Source organism: Neofelis nebulosa, chromosome 1 (assembly GCF_028018385.1).
Source record: "Neofelis nebulosa isolate mNeoNeb1 chromosome 1, mNeoNeb1.pri, whole genome shotgun sequence".
In the NCBI taxonomy this organism is placed as follows: domain Eukaryota; kingdom Metazoa; phylum Chordata; class Mammalia; order Carnivora; family Felidae; genus Neofelis; species Neofelis nebulosa.
In genome coordinates, this window is record NC_080782.1 from 130211982 (window position 1) to 130233040 (window position 21059).

Consider the following 21059-nt stretch of genomic DNA (forward strand, 5'->3'; position numbering starts at 1 on the left):
GCAAGGAAGACACAGCTGGACAGCGCCTGGCAGAAGGGGGACGTCCACTTAGAACAATGTACTCAGCACCCCAGACCTCAAAGCAAGATGGGTCCACAGAACCCTCCCAGCCCCAGCCCTCATTTTAGTGATGTCTGATCCGAGTCTGACTGACAGGAAGGGACCTGCCCAAGGCTACTTGGCATGCCACCAGCAGAGCCAGGCCTGAAGGCCAGATGTCCAGAGCCACAGTCCAGAATCTGCTCTGCTCACTCGAGCTGCAGCCCGTGATTGATGCCTCATTTTTCCCCCTGGGAAACGACCATGGGAGGTCGCTTAGCAGGGACGTGGGGCCTGCCCAGGGAGGGTGTGTTGAACAGTAAATAATTGGGAGTAAGGGCAGAAGGAGAGCTTCGGTTGCAATAAATCTTTTCAGAATTTTTAAACCAGTCAGGGAATATTGACATGAATTAAATCCAATAAAACATTCATTTAATTAAACTTTAAGTGATCCAAATATTTGCTGTTTGGTTAATATTTGTGTAGCTGACAGGAGCAGAATTATGATGGTTCTGTCAGTACTCACGCATTCTAATTTTGCATGAGCCTTTCCTACACAAAGTGCACATTTTCACACACACAAGTGATCAGCGAAATCACTCTGGAAGGATGCCGGAACCAATCATCCCAGCGGCCGTCCCACTTGGGGTTTTGCTTTTTGTTTGTTTGGTTTTAGCCCTGTGCTAAACTGTTTGACGTCTATGACTTTTGGGGGCACCTGGGTGGCTCAGTCAGTTAAGCGTCCGACTCTTGGTTTCGGCTTAGATCATGATCTCACGGTTTTGTGGGTTCGAGCCCCACGTCGGGCTCTGCCTGTCAGCATGAGGCCCACTTGGGATTCTCTCTCTCCCTGTCTCTCTGTCCCTCCCTTGTGCCGTCTCTGTCTCTCTCAAAACAAATAAATAAACTTTAAAAAAAAAAATCTTTGACTTTGGGGCCACGCGGAGGATCCTACATTGCACATAGGTCTTACATTCCAAATGAGACCCCAGCCAACCAGAATACCTCACCTCCCCATCCCCCCCTCCAGACTCTCCCTTTCCATCCACCCAGACAGTCCCCCCATCTTTTAAGGCAGCAGTTGTCAGGCCTCAGGGTACCACAGACACCCCAGGGGTGTTTGCTAAAACCAGAATGCCCACCTGCCACCAGAGAGTCTTGTCAGCCTGGGGTGGAGGGGCAGGAATCTGCGTTGCTATCATTTGCGCCCCAGATGTGATGCTGATGGTAGGGGGACCACATCTGGAGAAGAGGAGCCCTGAAGCCCAGGGCGGCCCCGCTTCCTCCAGGGGATGATACCTGAGTGCCCAGTTCGTCTTTCCCTTGTAATTTGACTAGCATTCCAACATACAAAGAAGCTGTAGTTTCCTTTGGTAACATACCCAGCTTGTTCGCAAGCCCCACCCACCGCCATTGGGCAGGAAATAGAACCGAATGTTCAATGCGTTGTAAGGCTTAGTCTGAGCGGGCCATTCTAACAGTCCACATTAAGTAATGCTCTAAGAAAAAATGCCTCTGGCCTCCAGTCCCCAGCCGGCATCCTTAGCTGCTTCTGAACCCCAAGCTGACTTCTGACTGTGGACAGAAACATGCCGCTGTCCTAGGCCACCTTCGGTCCCCCCATGCAGACCCCCAATTGCCCTGTCTCAGGTTCTCTTGGCTGAGGTCAGCCCAGGTTCTCCTCGTGGTCTGGGGTCTGATGTCCCCCCAGAACTTGGCCTCCAGCAGCCCCGCTGGCACTACGCACCCTTGGAGTCTCCAGGGACATTTCCTTAGGACCTCAGTCTGGCAGTCCAGCACAATCTTTAGGCACAGAGGTACACAGCACCTTATGGCCCAGCCAGCATGTGGCCAGGAACCTTTGGACCTCTCCACACCACTAGAGAGCCAAAGGGGCTTTGGCAGATAAACTGGGCTCTGGCTCTGTGCCGTATGTTGTGCTCACCCCAAGGTGGGGGGTAGAAAGGAGGAGGCTTTAGCCCCCTTCCAGAGCCCCCTCACCTACATGCCACCAGGCACACCCTTCTCACCAGCTCCCTATTCTCACAATGCCCTGGGACAAGAAGGGGACGTTCCATACCCCTTCCTGTTTCCACAGAGCCTTGTGGCCAGGGAGCTTCGCGGGTCACTCGATGAGGAGAGGTACCTCCTTCTACACTCAGGGCAACTCTGGGTTCTGAGTCCTGAGGGCCAGCACAGCGCAGAAAGAGTCAAACCAGTGTAGCAAGTCTTCCCTCTCTCTCCCTCTCTCTGTCCCCTCTGAATCTCCAGAGCCTGGGTCTTGCTATAGAGTACGAGTGCCTTCTCTCTCCTGCCCTGAGCAATGAGCCTCATGACTCCGAGGTGGGAGGGCAGCAAACAGGACGTGATTTAAGAGGGGACTTGAAATGCATCACTTTAATGTTTGTAAAATATTATGCCGGTTGCATCTACATCAATCACTCGGTGCTTATCTTTCCCCGTGCGGCTCCTTCCCTGGGAGTCACATTTTTCCTGTGCATGGGTGTCCCCTCTCCACTGGCCTGTTGACTCCTTTCCTTCCCATTTCCATTTTCTCCATTTTCATCCATCATCCATCCATCCATCCATCCATCCATCCATCCATCCAACAAGCACTGATTAAGCACCTAGTGTATATTTTGTTCATCTTCATGGGCTCAGGGCTGGGCCACTGCTTGCTTGTGGCAGGGAAAGGGCTTTGCTACTCACGATCTACCCTGACTACACTTGCTGTCGGTTCACCTGCTTTGCAGGACATCACACCTGTCTCGGGTTTCACTCCCACCGCCCCCACCTTCTCCTCCCCACACACATTGGCAAGAGGGCACTAGCACAGACATGCTGCCTGGTCACAGCTCAAAAGGTCCCGCCGAGTCAGCTCCCAGCTCTGTGCCTTGCTCCACACCTGGCAAAGGGCCCCAACATTTTTGCTGGCATCCCAGAATAAACACAGATGGCTCCCCAGAGCCAGCCAGCCTGCCTCCCTCAGCTCATGCCCCCTCTGGCTGCTGCCCCAAGTGCCCTGAGTTGTAGCTCTGGGGGAGCAGTAGGGAGGAGACAGTCCTGTCAGTGGGCTGCTGACTCTCCCTCCAAGCCTGATCCCATTTTGGTATGTGAACAGCCTGAGTCTGATGAATTTTCTCATAAATCCTGAAAATTTCTAAAAGCCTGTGATTGCAAGCAAATATTTTAGGCCCTTCCCATTTGCCTAAAGAATGATCAGTCTTAATGCCAGTTATCAAGTATAAAATGGCACGATTAATAATTTGTACAGCCTGAAGTGCGCTTCGAAAAATTAAAGGCTACAGTGCATGGTTGCTGAACGGCAATCCAAATCCAAGTTCAAAGAATCCTCAGACAGAAACAAACCTTCAAAGGTCAGCCAGTTCGTTCCCCAGACTTCAGACACTGCAACCTTTAAATTGCCCCCAGATGGATGAGAAACCTGTCAGCTCAGCCAGCAGACCTTGACTGCACTAAGCAAGGCCCAGACTTCATGAGGCCCAGGAGCACAGAGCAGGGTGTCCGCGGCACATCTGGCTCTCTGGCCTCTGCGTGACAGCCCACGTTCTCGGCTCGGCTCAGCTCATAAATCCATTGCCCAAATGGTTTCCTTGCACCAGCTATGGCTCCTGACTTCTTCTGATTCACAGAGCCCTTTGAACATTTCACAGAAGTCACGGCCTCTCTCCCACGAGGAGCGTCCATCTGTACACTTAGCACATTGTAGACAGTTTCCAGGGAGCTGCAAAGCCTCCCGGCCGCTGCCCTGCAGGAAATCCCTGTAACCATTGGCCTTTGAGTGAGAACTCCACCCACTGGCTGTGCGTCTGATGACTTTCTCCTTTTCCCCTGCAGAGGTGGTTCAGCTTACCCTCGCCCCTGAGGATAGGGTCAGCGTGGCCACAGTGACCGTGGGGCTGAGTACGGTGCTGACCTGCGCCATCCGCGGAGACCTGCGACCACCCATCGTCTGGAAGCGCAATGGGCTTACCCTCAACTTCGTGGCCTTGGAAGACATCAATGTAAGTCTCTAGGCTCCGACCCTGAACGCAGACCCGCCCCAGGGACGTAACCTGCAAACTGCCTGTGGCAGTGGCACGGCCAGAGGGTTTCCTTAACGTCCCATGTTTGATGCCTTTCAAGCCTGTTGTCTGATAGCCAGAGGGACCAAAAAAATCCAACTCGCACCATGCAGAGGATAGACTGCTTGTTAACTGCAAGCCTGCTCGCCAGATCCACAATAGGAAAGGGGCGTACTGACCGGGGAGGCACGGTGGGCAGGGCGGGAGGCCTTGGTGCAGGCTGCAGCAGCGAAATTGGGCGGCAGGCGTGGGATTGGGAGGGGAGAGGTGCAGACTGCCTGAGGGAGCCCACCGTGAGGAAGGACCACGGGCCCACAGAGCAAGCACGTGGCCAGGGTGCGGGGAGGGCAATTGGCTGGAAGAGCCAGGGAAGACTGGAGACCCCACAGCTGAGCAGGATGCAGACGGCGGGGGCAAGAGGGAACGGGGATTCCCTCTGGAGGGCAGAGGTGAACCACCAGGCTGGTTTGGCTGGAGGGCAGGGACCCCATCAGGCCAGAGTGGCCTGCCCTGGGAGCCTCGTTGGCTGGCTGCGGGTGTGTGAATTTGATGAGGTGAGCAGAAGAGAGAGCAGCTGAGCACACACAGCCTACCATGACCTGCAGGGATGCTTCTGTACTGTGAGGGCCCATGCACCTGGGCCGGGCTCCTGGTGTCACCCCCAAACCAGCCTCATGACTTTGAGCAACTTCTTACACCAATCCTATCTCTTAGAAAAACAGCCTTAGCAGCACCTCCCTTCCATTGGACGTGAAGAACAAAGGGAGTAATTCAAGTATTTTTATGGGCCCAGGTCTGGCCCCAGGAGTGAGGCAACTTCCCAGAAGTTCATTGAGAAGACAGTGATGTCATCCATGGAGGGCACTGCCAGGACAGCTACAGTAACAGGAATACAAGTTTCAGGCAGAAGAGGGGGCAGTCAGGACAGGCTCAGGACAGGCTCAGGACAGGCGAGCTGGCCCAGAATGGGATGCTTGGCCCAGAGAAGGAAGACCTTGTGGTCTTGAGTGGTGAGTTCTGGGTAACTTCGCTGAGGTGGAGAGGGAGGTACTAACGCAGCAGGAGCCAGGCTGGGCCGTGTGACCCCATGAGCTCAACAAGCACAAAGGGCCAGGGTGCTCCCCTAAAAGAGACCAGTTTGGACTGCTGAGATGGAACACCATTACGGCCATCCTAGCGGCCCCGAAACGGAGTGAGCCATCAAGGAAGCAGTGAGGTCCCCATTACCAGAGGCATGCAAACTCAAGCAGGGCCGTGGTCAGCAATGCTAGTAGCCACACAAGGGCAGCTAAACCCCATAACCATGAAGATTCTTTGCAACTCTGAGACTGCTTTGTGGGGAGAGAGCCCAGCCTAAAATTCTGTAGAAACCAGGTTGGGACTCTGCTACTCACTAGGCCCTTTAGCTGCACCCTGAAGATCACAGGGAAGCAGATGGGCAGAGGGCCGGTCACCGTGGAGGTCCTGTCTTGGGCACAGCCTGGCATGGAACACCCTTCTCCCACTCTTGTCGTGTGGGGCAGGATTATTTCCTTGCAGCTTCCCCGCGGTGCTACCAACACCACCCTGCTGGGTGCTTGATAGACAGAGGCTGAGTGGGCAGAGTCCTTTGTCGTCCGAGCCTGAGATGCCCAGGCCTTGTCTGAGATCTTAGCAAGGAGAGGTACTGTCCTGTTTACAAAGATTTGGGGGGGTGTGTTTTGGGGTTCACAGGTCTGTGTGTGCAAAAGCTCTCAAGGCGGGGCATCAGCTTTAAACTGAGTTTGGCCAGTGGTGATTAATTCCAAAGTAGGATGGGCCTGCCTGTGTCTGTCTGAACATCCATGTGCATTACTTGATGATCTATTTAAAGACACCAGAAATAAAGGTGGAGGCAGAACTCCTCTTAATGCACTTGCCATCGGTTAATTAAATTACTTTGAGTGTTTTTCCCCTCCCTCGAACATGCCTCCAGCATCAACTCAATTGCATTTCTACTTTTCACAGTGAGGTTAGCAATTTGGGTTAATTGTGGGTGCAACTGGAGATTAATGGCCTCTTATTACCTCCCTGGAAACACTTGCTGCTTGTGGTCAAGTCAGCAGCCCACAAACAGGCAAGGCCCTGTGCTGCCCAGAAACCCCCACGGGAGGGTGCAGGGCACATCAGCCCCACAAGGATGCCCACCCGATGCATGCAGCCACACCACCACCACCACCACCACACACACACACACACACACACACACACACACACACACACACACTTCCCTTCACCTCAGGAGGGAAGGGAGGCACAGGCCCTGCTAGTGAATAGCACAGGCACTAAGGTCAAAGGGACCCCAGTTTAAGCCTCAGCTCCACCACATACTAGTTGAGTGACCTTGGAAAGGTCACTTGACTTCTCAAAGCCTCAGCTTCTTCCTCTGTTAAATGGGGATAATTAATAGCTTCTGCCTCATAGGGTTATAGTGAGGATGAAAAGACACATGTGATGTGTTCATATGCAGCATCCCATGCTAACTATGATCACTGTCCTTACCATTATTACTATTACTGATATTGCTACCATCGTTATTATTATTGCTGCTGCTGCTGCCAAACAACATTCTCAGCACCTTGCAGCCCGAGTCCCCGATGTCAGCCCACGGTAGCCCAATGAGTCTCCCCAGGCAGGGAGATACGACCCTGAGGTGTCCACATCAGCCTGGGACACAGTGACATTTGCCTCCAGTACATCCGGAGCAGCCCTGGGTGAGCTGTTGAACTTCTCTGAGCCTGTGGAGAAATGAGGTTGACAGTGTCCGCCTGAGATGGGCATTTTCAGGCTGAACGTATGTGTGAAGTGCCTAGCCCGGTGCCCGGCACACAGCAGGTGTTCATAAGTGGCAGCCCCACCTGGAGACAGTGATGACAGCAGCCCTCCGAGGAAATCAAGCCAGGGATGGATAGAGCCAGGGCATCAGGATTCACGGGGCATTTTTAAAGCAAGAATTGGTCAGGGAAGGGGCGCCTGGGTGGCGCAGTCGGTTAAGCGTCCGACTTCAGCCAGGTCACGATCTCGCGGTCCGTGAGTTCGAGCCCCGCGTCAGGCTCTGGGCTGATGGCTCGGAGCCTGGAGCCTGTTTCCAATTCTGTGTGTCTCCCTCTCTCTCTGCCCCTCCCCCGTTCATGCTCTGTCTCTCTCTGTCCCAAAAATAAATAAATTAAAAAAAAAACAAAAAAAAAAAACGTTGAAAAGAATTGGTCAGGGAAGAACACGCTGGGGGTAGGCGGGTGGGGCCGGGCAGCCCCGTTGGAACAAAGATTGGGGATTGAGGTGTTCTAGAGTTCTCAGCCTGTGGCATGCCCACACCCACCCAGAGATGGGTGCAGAGATGCCCACTGCAGCCAGAGATGAAATGCCATCGCCGGCTGTAATTAGCGCCTGGCACGGAGCACCGCACCTGCGAAACCCAAGGCAGGCAGATGAGAGAGCTCCGAGGGGTGTGGGCCTCCTTTCTTTGTCATTTGTATGAGACATCTTGATTGGCAACAAAATATTAATCACTTTTTCACTACTCTCTTAATGAGAACCTTTCATGGGCAACAAAATATTAATTTGTCTTGTCTTATCTGTTAAGAATTCTGTTAATGAATTCAGTCACAGAGCTATTACAGAATGCCATCCTAATGACACATGTAATTAAACTTTTCTGACTTGCAAACATCAAGGATGCCTCAAGCATCAGAATAATATTTGATCAGAAAGTAAATGTACCCCTCTAGCCTGGAGCCAAGTGAGAAGGAGCCTCTCGGATTCTCCCGTGAGCACTGTCACTGTCAGGAGCACTCACGAGTCACCCGATGTGTGCATGGCCGTCCAGATGGCGTACGTGGGGAATCATCCCCTGGATTCACTAAGCGCTGGCGATTCGCAAGCCCTGTACCAGGGTGTAGAGCAAGGACACTCTCCGCAGCCTCCAGGGGGACGCTGTATCCACAAGCACAGAATTACAACACAGCATGGCCTGTTCTATATTAGGAGGAGGGAGCCAGTTCTGGGGGCCCGAGGAAGGAGAATTTCTGGCTTCAGGGGACAGGGATAAGCAAGGGAGAGGTCTAAAGTGGCAGGATGGGGCCAGAACCTGACAGGTTTGGAATATTAACATAAAGGATCATGGCCTGTGGGAACAACAGGTTTTTACTCGGGTATTGACATGGTCAGACGTCTGTCCTGCAGCAGACCTGAGCCCCTTCTGGCCTCAGACTACATAGGCAACCAAGGAGGACCCCCAATACATCGGACCCAGAAACAATAGGAGCCCACTGGCTGGGGTCGGGGAGGGGTCTTCCTCCTCGGTAACCTCCCTAAGGGAGCAGCACCCCTGGCTGTGCAGGGCTCCCGGCTAAGCGCCGTCCCCTCTACTTCTCAAGGCTGCCGGAACGTCAGCATGGACCTGGTGCACCCCCTGGCCCTGCCTGAGCCACCCCTTTGCAGGAGGCCTCAGCTTCACTGCAGCCCAGGGCATGAGGGATCCTGTCTCAGCTGCACCTGGCAAAACAACCTCCCCACCACCCCGCCTCCGAGGAGAGGGCAGCACAGGGACCAAGGGCGCAAAGTCCCCAAAGACGGGCAGCAGCACCAGGAATTCTGCTGCACCTCCAGGCAAGGGGGCCTCTGGCTTATGCCTCCTCCTGCTTGTCAGATGAGAAATCATTAGTTTCTATTGAAGCGCATATTCCCTAGAGCTAACGAAAAACCACCTGAAATTTACTTCCTGGCCAACCGCTGGTTTGTGTAGTAAGGCAGCTGTGAGTCCCGGTGCCTTCAGACCTGGCCCTGTGGTCTCCCACCTGGGTCCCAACCCTCAAGGATCCATGGCCCATTGCCCCACCTCAGCAGCACCAGGGACTTGAGGGTGGGTCCAGGCACAGCAGCTCTGCCTGTCCTGGCTTTGGGCCCCAGCTTGAACTCCGAGCCGCCGTCCAGGAGTGTGCCCATGCTGCTGTGATAGAGGACAAGCCCTCATCCCACAGGCTCTTCCAGTGTGAGCCTGTGGTCAGCCCACCCTGGCCTGTCGCCCTGCTCTGCCCAGGTAACACATAGTCACATAGGGGAAGGGCACTCCCTTAGTCCGGCGCTGTACCCTGAGCCCACAGGGGAAGCTTGTCCTCAAGCAGTAAGATGCCTGTCACGGCAGCTATCCAAACAGACGGGACCAACGAGGCGCGTGTGGTCATATAGTCCTGTGATATGACAGGGATCTGTGGGTCATGGGAATCCCACAGAGAAGCCAGGGCCACCCCTGACCACACCTAGCCCCTGGCTTTTGCACCTGGGCCACAGAGCCTAGGCCATCCCCAGTAAGCCAACCCCCAGCCCCCATCTCCTCAGGGCTCACCGCCAGGCTCTGGGGGCCCATCTCAGAGGCATATCCATGCACTCCCTCCCCCACCCTGACCTCCATCCTAGGTATTCTGGGGGTGGAGAGGGAAAGGCTGACTCACTTTCTGCAAGAACTGAATGTGCAAAGCCATTCCGGGCCTCGGCCTTCTGCCCAGACTGTGCAGCAAATCACTCAGCATGAAGTGAAGTGAATGTCCCCAAAGCTAGTCTACACGTCCTGCCTCAACAGTGTCACCTGCCCTCCCCTCATAACTGTCTTCCTCCCTGTCCCTTATGATACTGAGGGACAGGAGACCTGCCCGTGAGGGGAGCAGAAGCAGGAAGATGACATCAGCAAAGTCACACTGCTGAATCCTTCCTAGGGTCAGTGCTGGAGTCCTAACCCATTTCCAGGGAGACCCAGGTTTAATGCCGGCCCTTTCACAAGTATGGTCTCATTGACTCTTCGCCCCAAGTCCATGAAGGAAATGGGGTGAAGCTACTCACAGGGCTCTGCACTTGCAGGGCCGGCAGTCAGCCTTGCTCTGGGGACACAACACCCAGCACCCAGCCTTGCCAAGGCCTCCCTCTGGGGCTGGATGGCCCTGCCTCCTGTCCAGCAGTACCCACTGTGGTGCCTGGGGCCCCAGCGGCATGTGTCCATCCTAAATGTGAGCCCACATGCACGACACTGCAGGGTTTCATTAGCCCACTGGGCTCTGCCCCAGCAAGAGCAGGGGCTGGAAGGCTCTGAGTGCGGCACGCGGAACTGCTTGGTCAGGAGACTCTCAGGAGGAGCAAACATGTTTCTCTTGTATTCAGCTTTTTAAAAAGCGGGGGGAGGGGGGGGCTATAACAGACCCAGTATATCTCAAACGACTTGAAAGAGCCACTCTTTTCTTTCACTGAATCTTGCTATTTGGGGCTTTCAAATGTCGGTAGGCGGAGTACAGTGATAAAAGCAAAAAAACAAAACCCATTAGAAGAAAGTATTTGTGGCAGTGTTTGAAGGATGTGTTAAAAGGTTCGCTTTTTTTCCCATGCCTAAATGGTGTAAAACCAGGAACAAATAACTCTAATGAAGCATATGCTCTCAGCCAGCTCTGCTTTGGAAGTAAGTTATTAAAAAGACCAAAAGAGAATGATTTAGGAGCTCATGACTCATTTAATTTTTATTGTCTTTATATGAACCAGTCATGAATCCATTGTAAAAAGATGAGAGGCGTTTGATTAGCATGGAGAGCTGTTTGCAACACGAAAGACAGTGGTTATAGGTTCTGCATTAAAATAATCTCATTAAACGCTTGGGTACATTTTGTTTTAAAATCTTGGAAAACAGTATACTTGAAGCCCTCGAAGGATTTGGCCAGTTCTTCCTGGCTTGTATCAGAAACCCCGGTTGCAAATGATCATCTGGCTCTTTTGAGCTTTGGGTGAGCTCAAGCCACTGGGAGTATTGGCCAGGGCTCCCGAAGAGATGCGCCCCGACCCAGGATACACCAGCTTATACAACTTGCTGGGGCTCTGCCCCACCAATTCCCTCTACTGGGCCTTTGATGTCTCAGTGGCCTCTTCAGGGTCACCTCTGTTCCTTCACAGTACTGACTTCAGAGCCTCACTTGTGCTCAGTGACCACTCGTGGCTCCATGTCAAAGGTACAGGGTCCCTCAGGGAGGTTCTGATCTAGCTTCTGGACCCTGGGTGCAGAGCCCCGAGCACCTACCCTGTGTGGGCTCTCCTCCCCAGCCCTACTCAGGGGAGCTCACGCTCAGCCTGTTTGCAGGCTTTATTAAGGGCAAGCAGTACTGCAGTAAGCAGCTTTTACACACCCCTTTGCACATGGTGTAAGTAGGTCTGTAAGATAAGTTCTTAGAAGTGGAATGACTACCCTCTTGCACTGCTGGTGGGAATGCAAACTGGTGCAGCCGCTCTGAAAAACAGTGTGGAGGCTCCTCAAAAAATTAAAAATAGACCTACCCTATGACCCAGCAATAGCACTGCTAGGAATTTACCCAAGGGATACAGGAGTGCTGATTTATAGGGGCACATGCCACCCCAATGTTTAACAGCAGCATTATCAACAACAGCCAAATTATGGAAAGATCCTAAATGTCCATCAACCGATGAACTGATAAAGAAGATGTGGTTTATATATACAATGGAATACTACTTGGTAATGACAAAGAATGAAATCCGGCCATTTGCAGCAACGTGGATAGAACTGGAGGTATTATGCTAAGTGAAATAAGTCAGGCAGAGAAAGACAGATACCATGTTTTCACTTATATGTGGATCTTGAGAAACTTAACAGAAGACCATGAGCGAGAGTAAGGTGGGGGAAAAAGTTACAGAGAGGGAAGGAGGCAAACCATAAGAGACTCTTAAATACTGAGAACAAACTGAGGGTTGATGGGGGGTGAGGGAGAGGGGAAAGTGGGTGATGGGCATTGAGGAGAGGGCACCTGTTGGGATGAGCACTGGGTGTTGTAGGGAAACCAATGTGACAATAAATTATATAAAATAATAATAATAATAATAATAATAATAATAATAAATAAAAATATAAATAAATAAAAGTAAAGGAAGTGGAATGACTATATCTGAGGGTGAGCATGTTTTCAGTTTGATGGATTTCACCAAATCTTCCTCCAAAAAAGCTGTACCAGTTTACACTCTGCTCCAGGCATACCTTGGCAGATACGGCTAGTTTGGCTCCAACTACTGCAATAACATGAATATGTTATGAAGCAGATACTACAGTAAAATGAGTCAAATGAATTTTTTGGTCTCGGTACATATAAAAGTTATGTTTACGCTATACTATAGTCTATTAAGTAAGCAATAACATATGTCTAAAAAAAGTACATACTTAATTTAAAAATACTTTATTGCTGAAAGAATGCAAACCATCATCTGAGCTTTCATTGACTGGCAATCACTGATCACCGATCACCATAACATATATAATATTGAAAAAGTTTGAAAGACTGCAAGAATTACCACATGTGACACAGAGACACTAAATGAGTAAGTACTATTGAAAAAAAGGGCCCTAATTGACTTGTTCTACACAGAGTTGCCACAAACCTTCAATTGGTAAAGAAACACAGTATCTGTGAAGGGCAATAAAACGAGATATGCCCGTATACGGTTTTAAAACAGTGTATCCAGAGAAAATTCCTGATTGCAGGCCTTCCTGGTCCCTGAAATGAACCATGGAAGGAAATTTAATCAAATACTCCCTGGAGTGTTTCAAGGACAGCAAGAATGCCGATCGGCTGTCTGGGCTCTGAGTGTGGTTCGGGTCAGAGGAGCTGATAAGGCCTTCTCAGACCGGGGATTCATGACGGAGCATCTCCCTTGAAGGGTTGCAGGTTTCCCAGGTGCAGTTTTGAGGCAGCGTGGAACTTCAGGTTATGGCTGCAGTACAGTGTATCACCAGAGTCCCCTCCTGCCCCAGCCGGGCACACCAGGCTGATCAGGTGAGGACCCAAAGCCTGCAACCCACCAGAAGGTCCCATAAGTCGCCACTTATCCACATGATACCCTGGAGTCCTGGAGTCAACAGGTGTCTGTCGTCTGGGCTCTGGGGATGGACACGCTGGATACTCAGAGCACAGGCTCTGACACGAGCTTCCTGTTCCAAGTGTCTAGACACCCATGTGCGCATGGACATTCAGGTTTGCCCCAAGGCCAAATGCTCGACATCCACACAACTGGGTCAGGATCCCCCTGATTGAATTTTGGAACCGACTGCAAAGTGAGAGGTAGCAATCCACACAAGCCCTCCCTCACTGTGACCTCAATTACAAGTTTGGGGAGTACACAAAACGACCTTCAGGCTGAATAATTTGCCAGAAGTTCTCACAGAACTTGCTGAGAGCTATTATACTCGCAGTTATGGTTTATTACAGTGGAAGAGCATAGATTAAAATCAGCCACGGGGATACCTGGCATGTTCAGCAAGGTCTCTCTATTCTGGATGGTCCAAACCCCAACTGTTCTCAACAGTATGCCATTTCTGGGATCTCCACTCCACTCACAGACTCCCAGGATATGTGATCTGCAAGGCTTGGCAGAGTCTTACCCTGAGCATCTATAAGTTAGTGTCCAGCCAGTGATTCAAGGGCCCCCCTAAGAAATTCCCTTCAAAGCCCCATCCTCTCTGCTACCCCAGCTCACAAATTCTAGGTATCTCAAGAGACCTGTGTTCTGACCTCTTTTTCCATTGCTGCCTTTCTGTGAGTGCTGGTTGTCTGTGCTACGGTTTGGAAAATGCCCTCAAACAGAGAGCTGGAGAGAGTGTGGACATCATCTCATGTTTTCCTTTCTTAAAGATCAGACACCGCGTGTTAAAATGTTCCTTCATATATTTAATCTATTTGTAGAGTTATGTTGGGTGTAAGTCTGATATCTGTTTCTCAGAATTTGAACTCCTTTATCCTCTGTTCATCGTTTCTTGTGTGGAAGCATCCGTCTGTACCATAGACTGAATGTTTATATCCCAGCAAAATTCATGTGTTCACACCTACTCCCCACTGTAAGGGTATTTGGTGGTGGGACCTGTGGGAGGTGAATAGGTCGTGAAGGTAGACCCTCATGAATGGGATTAGTGCCCTTATTAAAAGGGAGAGTCCCAGGGGCGCCTGGGTGGCTCAGTCGGTTAAGCGTCCGACTTCGGCTCAGGTCATGATCTTGCGGTTTGTGAGTTCAAGCCCCGCGTCGGGCTCTGTACTGACAGCTCAGAGCCTGGAGCCTGTTTCAGATTCCATGTCTCCCTCTCTCTCTGACCCTCCCCCATTCATGCTCTGTCTCTCTCTGTCTCAAAAATAAATAAAAACGTTAAAAAATTAAAAAAAAAAAAAAAGGGAGAGTCCTGACCCCTCCCACCATCTGTGGTTACAGCAAAAAAAGAAAAAAACAACCTTCCAAGAACCAGGAAACAGGCTCTCAACAAACACCAAATCTGCCAACACCTTGGTCTTGAACTTCTGAATTTCTGGGGTTTATAAGAAAAAAAAAAATCAGCCAAGAGAAGAAGCCTCCCTCCGCCAACACCGCCCATGAGGCAGAATCCAGGAGGGTCCAAACGCAGCGCTTCCATTGTCCATCGGTGCAGTCACGAACGTGTCCTTTTCCCAGCGTTGCCATGTAACAGCATGCACCAAGTATCGCCAGCCAGGGAAGCTCACCCAAGCCTGGTGTCCAGAGCTTCTGTGAGAGCTTGACCACGTGTTGCTCACGTGGCTGACCTCTACCTCCTAGCCCCTGGGAGACAGAGCTGGTACTGCATGGCCAGAGCCCCCATCAGAAATCACATCGTTAGGCAGTCTAGTGGCCAAAGCCCCCAGGTGAACAAAAGCCAGACCGCTCTCTGGATAACATTACTTCTTGACTACCCTTCCCCTCAGGGCTCCCTGAGAGCCAGCACAAGTGGTTAACACACCTCCATTTGTTCAGCAAACACCAGCTGAGCCACACGTTGGGGACAATACGGTGGTACACAGAGAGATAAGGTGCTTCCGCTTTGGCAGTCACAATCACAGGGGAACCTGAAAATAAAAGCCAGGTCAGCCAGTGACCGCGTACTCCCTGCAATCCCAGGGAAGCCAGGAGCTCTCCCCATGGTGATTCCTCTCACTCCTGTGGCTCGCTGGCCTGGAGCTGGGAATAAGCAAGAGAACTGACCAACTTTGGGTTGCTCACACTGAACGTGACTGTCCATAGCAGCTCCACCCTACCCTAGATGTTCAGCAGCTACTTAGGTATTGCTTTAAGTTGCAGGGACTTCTTAAGAGAACTCTGAGCAGGTGCGTGCAGAGTGGCAAGAATGTTCTATAAGGGTCTGGAAGGAAGTGACCAGCACGGAGACCGCAGTGTGGGTCAGGGTGGTCAACTACAGAGGCATGGGGGTGGGAGGGCACATGAGGGCACACGCGCATGCTCATGTGTACTGTGTGTTCACGTGGATGTTTCTGTGTGCCCACTGTGATGCATCTGGTCCTTGCTTGGTCTGGATAATGGACATGTCTGAAGCCTGGTCACCACCAAGGGGTTGCGTATTGTTCAGTGTTTGGGTCCTTTGTGTTGAAACGTTCATGCAGGAGGGACACTGGGGTGAGTGGTTCTAGGGGCCAAATCGAACCAGCATGGGACAAAGATCCTCTCCTTGACTCTTTCCTCCCCAAAGAGAGCCAGGGCAGAGGGCTCCTGAGAAGGACTCCACTACTGAGAAAGGCAGGGTCGGAAAAGCTCTGAATAAATGGTTCTAAAGTGAGTCTTAACCTGTGGCATTGACAGTATCATTAACCTAAACTCTGAAATCACCCTGGAGTCCTTGTGTTTCACATCTAGTCGCTAAATATTCAGCACTGATGGCTCATTTTCATATTACTTAGACCTGAGTCACATGTATCACTATGACAACCTGCCCCATCTACCCTCTGCTTAAATATTGTTTAATACTTAAGTCTCATTTAATTACTTTCTTTATTAAGGGCAGATACTTACAAAATAGCTTTTTAAAAGACAAAAAGTATGCCTTTTAGTAAAATTGTCTCTTTCCCAAAGACAGATGTGCATCAGTACAAAGAATGGTCTAATCTGTCATCTGTTTATTTCTGGAAGGAACCTTGATTTTGCTAATACATTTTTGTGCTTCAGAACAACAACAAAAAAAGCCATCCATAAAAAGACAATTACAGAGATGCAATCAAGCATTGATAGCAGCATTCAGACACATCTCAAAGAACATTCAGGAGAGGAAGGATTGCAGGTTTAGTATTATGTAGCTTGTTATAAATCAATTTTTAAAGTAATTTCTTCGCATCCAATGAGGTAAATTTGATTTCAGTAGCCAGTATTCATGTTCCAGAAAACAATATGCATTTTGTTCTATGATTATATGATGTCTATTGTTTTAGCCCTGACACATTATTTTATTTATTGCCCAGTCAGCTTCTCCCCAGGGCCTAAGTCACAGGCTGGTAACGACTTCGGTGCTTGAAGGAGAGCCGTAACATATCCAGCATCCCATCATGCCCTTGAAGAACTGATGCACACCCCTCAGCACCTGAGTGATCGCTCAGGAGTTGTGCCCCTGCTGCCAGTAGAAATGAGGAAAAACAGACAGAGAGGTTAAATGACGTCGTTAGGGGCTCACCAGAAGTCATCAGCCGAGCCTGGGATGGCACGCATGGGCTTTTCCGTGTCTGCCTGCTGCTCTGGGTAGAGCCTTCTCTTTGGTCAATCCCAGCCTCTGTGGCTGGCCTGAAGAACACAGCATGGAGAAGGAGATGGAGGGGGAAGCAGAGGCCACCCCATGCTGATCCCCCATGCTTGGGATCAGTTCTCTGCCTTCCTGCCAGCCGCCTCGTTTTGACCCCATGTCTCTGAACACTCAGGTGGATGGGAAGGCAAGAGGTGGGTGCCCCAGTTTGCAAACCCAGAGAACCAGAACACAGTCCCTGCGGAAAGCCTCGCTCAGCGACTTGTGCAATCCAGTTGCTGAATCACTACTGAGGGCCCAACAAATGCCAGGCCCCGTGCCAAGCACTGGGGGCACGGCAGGGAGCGCCATGCAGCACCAGAGTCCCTGCCCTCCCTGGGGAGCTCACATCCCAGTCGGAGGGAGACATACAAATGGTATGCTAAGTGGTAGTAAGTGCCAGAAAGAGAAAGAGAGAGAGGGAGAGAAAAGGGCAAGTGAGGGATGGGGGTGAGGGCTACAGGGAGGGCTCTCAACCCTATCTCAACAGTTAACATTAGAGCAGACTTCAAGGAGGGGGTGCCAACCAGACTGACCGCCTTCGGGAGGACGGGACAGGATGCCTGGAGTGCGAGCAGGTTGCCACAGTGCCAGTGTGGAAGGAGCAGGGGGGAGTGGAAGAAGGTGGGGATGGCAGGCCATCCCTGCAGACCCTCTAGTGCTGTGACTCGAAGAGAGGGGGGAGGGTCTGGCTGCCGTGTGGAGGACAGAGCAGAGGGGAAGAAGTGGGGACCCCTGCTGTCCCCCAGGTGAGAAGATGGTGCATTGGGCCACCGGGTGCAGTGGAGGTGGTGAGAGAAAATCAGAATCTGCAGACCTTGTGAAGGAGAGCTTGCTTCCTCGCCCTATGGGGACTGGGCTTTTGTTTCATTCTCTATTTAAAAAAAATTTAATATTTATTTATTTTTGAGACAGAGAGAGACAGAGCATGAATTGGGGGGGGGGGGGGTCAGAGAGAGAGAGAGAGAGACAGAGGATCCAAAGCAGGCTCCAGGCTCTGAGCTGTCAGCACAGAGCCCAACTCAGGGCTTGAGTCCAAGAACCCCAAGATCCTGACCTGAGCCGAAGTCGGATGCTTATCCAACTGAGCCACCCAGATGCCCCTTGTTTCATTTTCTGGTTTGGGAGTTTTACTTCTGAGGATTATACAAGGCAATGTGTATGAAGCTTCCCAGCACAGAGCTAAGTCTTGAAGACTGTGAGCTGGTGTTATGACCAATCCATCACTTTGCGGTTGATTTGTGGAAACCTTGGCCTTGGCGCGCTTCTCAGCCTGAGCAACCTGTCGTCCCCATTGACTGCACAGCCTCATCAAGGGGGCACCACAACCCGAGCCCGGCTTCAAGGGCCCTCCAGTGAGGAAGGGCTGTGGGTACAAAGGCTCAGGGAAGCAGGAGAAGGAAAGTGCCAGGGGGTCCCCAGCACCAGACCCCTTGCTAGCAGCTCTGGTGTTGTTCTTTGGGATGGAGTCTGCCCTAGACCCAAGCAGGTGAGATATTGAGGGGCTCCCGAGGTAGGGACCACACCCTACTTCCCTGCCCTCTTTTCAAGATGCCATCTTGCCACCAAGCCTCCAAGCAAAATCTATTTTCCTCCAGACTTAGGTTTTGACACACAAACAGCTTAGACTAGAAATATGTCAGCCCCAGAACTGACTAACCATTAACTTTTCATAAGCAACTCAGGTATGAACCCTTTATGACTCTGTTATGACACAGGACAAATCAGCTATGTGGTGTTTTATTTTTATTATGGAAGTGATAGGAATGGGGCTTTTTTAAGCAGAGCAATGCTTCAGAGAAAACTCACTGGGCTCTAGCAGCCCTCTCCAATATTTTACTCCATCGGGAATGCTGTTGTGTACTTTTTTCCCCCCCTGAAAATGCCTGCATCCATGATCCACCTTCCCCACTGTGCCCTACCCCAAGCCTCTCTCTGGGCCTGCACTCCCTCACTGGGCTAATTAGCCAGAAAACATCTTGATGGGTCGCATGATGGTTGTGGCGGGGCGCCCTGGATGGTGAGCAAGGCAGAGGGTCAGCGTTTCCAGGAGCTGCTCTGCAGCTGCCCTCTGACAACCCTTTGTGCCACGGTGATTGATAGCCTTCCCTCCCTCCTGCCACCAGATTGCTTCTATGGAAAAGGGCACAGGGAATGGCAAGAGGGATGGTTTGGTGCTGGCTCTAGGAGGTCAAGGGGAGTTTTGCATATCCTGTTAATAAGACGAAGAAGGGCGCCTAGGTGGCTCAGTCGGTTAAACATTCAAGTCTTGATTTCGGTTCAGGTCTTGATCTCACAGTTTGTGATTTCGAGCCCCGCATCGGGCTCTGTGCTGACAGTGCAGAAGCTGCGTGGAATTCTCTCTCTCTCTGCCCCTCCCGCATGTGTGCTCACTCTCTCTCTCAAAATAAATCAATAAACTTAAAAAAAAAAAAAAAGAAGAAGAAAAGTAACACACCCACGTACATCACACTTCTCACACTGGGAGAAGTATTCACGTGTGTTCTCTTGCCAGATCTCCCCAACACCCCAGGAGATGGGCAGGGCACAGGCAGGTGGAGAAACCAGAGCCCAGAGGGACGAGGGGACATTTGGTCAGTGACAGAATTCAACTAAAATCCAAGTCTCCTGAGCCCCGGTGCCGGACTTCGATCACTGCACAGCCCCGTGTTCTCACCAGTAAGCCAGGACCTCCTCCATCCTGTCAGTTCTGAGCCCCACCCCTCAAAGATGCGGAGTAGCTAAGTCCGGATCTGAATGAGGGGTGTCCCAGAAACACCCGGCAATACCACTCGCCGGCATGTCTGTATTTGGTGTCTGGCCAGGGCCCACACGGTGCCTGGTCCTGCAAGAGCGAGTGCATCGGACCCGACAGGCCCTGGGGCAGGCCCTCCTTGCCCATCGGATGCTCCTCAGGGACTCCGACCTGCCAAGGCCACCTCCTGCCCATCCTCCCCTCTACACTGGCCTAGAGGATCCCACACTGTGTGGCTGCAGAGGTCATAGAGTCTGGGCTTACTGAGTTTTTTCTTACTGAACCCCTGGCATCAGCCCCTCCTGGTTCTCTTTTATGTCTCTTCCCTAGTTTTTTGTCTGCCCTCATTTTCCTCAGGGTTCTATTCCCCTTCTCAGGTTATCTAGGTCTCTGTAAGCTGCCTGGAAGTCTTTGGGGAAGGTGGATTTGAACCAGGGGTAGGCCAAGTCTCCCTGCAAGCCAAATCTGTCCTCCCGCCTACTTTTTTAAATAAAATTTCACTGGAGCTTAGTGGTGCTCATTAATGTATGTACTGTCATGATTATCTTTGTGCTACAAGGCAGAGTTGAGTAGTTAACACAAACCCTATGGCCCACAAGGCCGAAAAGATTTGCTGTCTGTCCCTTTAAGAAAAACTTTCTCGGTTTTTTTTAATTCCAGTTAACGCACAGTGTAATATTAGTTTCAGGTGTCTAGTAGAGCGATTCAACGCTTCCATACATCACGCAGTGCTCATCACAAGTGCCCTCCTTAACCCCCATCACCTATTTCACCCATCCCCTGCCCACCTCCCCTCTGGTAACCAGCTGTTTGTTCTCTATGGTTAAGAGTCTGTTCGTTGGTTTGCCTCTCTGTCTTATTTTTTCCCTTTGCTTGTTCATTTTGTTTCTTAAATTCCCCATATGAAGGAAAGCATATGGTATTTGTCTCTCGCTGACTTGTTTCACTTAGTATATATAGTCTCTAGCTCTACCCATAGTTTTGCTAATGACAAGATTTCATTCTTTATGACTGAATAATATCCCACTGGAGATGCGTGTACCACATCTGCTTTATCCACTCATCAGGTGATGAACACTGGAGCTGTTTCCCTATCTTGGCTGTTGTAAATAATGCTCTAAATATCAGGGTGCGTGTATCCCTTTGAATCGGTCTTCTTGTATTCTTTGGCTGAATACCTCGCCGTGCGATTGCTGGATCAGAAACTACTTGTACTTTGAACTTTTTGAGGAACCTCCATGCTACTGCCCACCGTGGCTGTACCACGTTGCATTCCCACCGGCAGTGCAAGAGGGCGCCTTTTCTTCCACACCCTCAGCAGCACCTGTTGTTTTTTAGGTTGTTGATTTTAGCTCTCCTCACGGGTGTGAGATGATACCTCATTGTAGTTTTGGTTCACATTTCCCTGATAAGTGATGCTGAGCATCTTTTCATGTGCCTGTTGGCCATCTGGATGGCTTCTCTGGAGAAATGTCTGTTCGTGCCCTCTGCCCATTTTAATTGGATTATTTGTTTTGGGCGTGTCGAGTTTTGTAAGAAATACTTGCCAGCCCTAAACAAGGCTGCC

General features: G+C 51.0%; 1 protein-coding gene across 6 annotated transcripts in view; it reads left to right on the top strand.

Annotated features, from left to right (window-relative positions):
* Positions 1–21059, top strand: part of FSTL4 (follistatin like 4) — a 584589-nt gene that overhangs the window by 520647 nt on the left and 42883 nt on the right. For all 6 annotated transcript variants that reach the window (XM_058736382.1, XM_058736366.1, XM_058736397.1 and 3 more), the window contains exon 7: positions 3898–4064. In XM_058736382.1, the coding sequence (XP_058592365.1) occupies positions 3898–4064 (167 nt within the window). The remainder of the gene's footprint in view (positions 1–3897; positions 4065–21059) is intronic.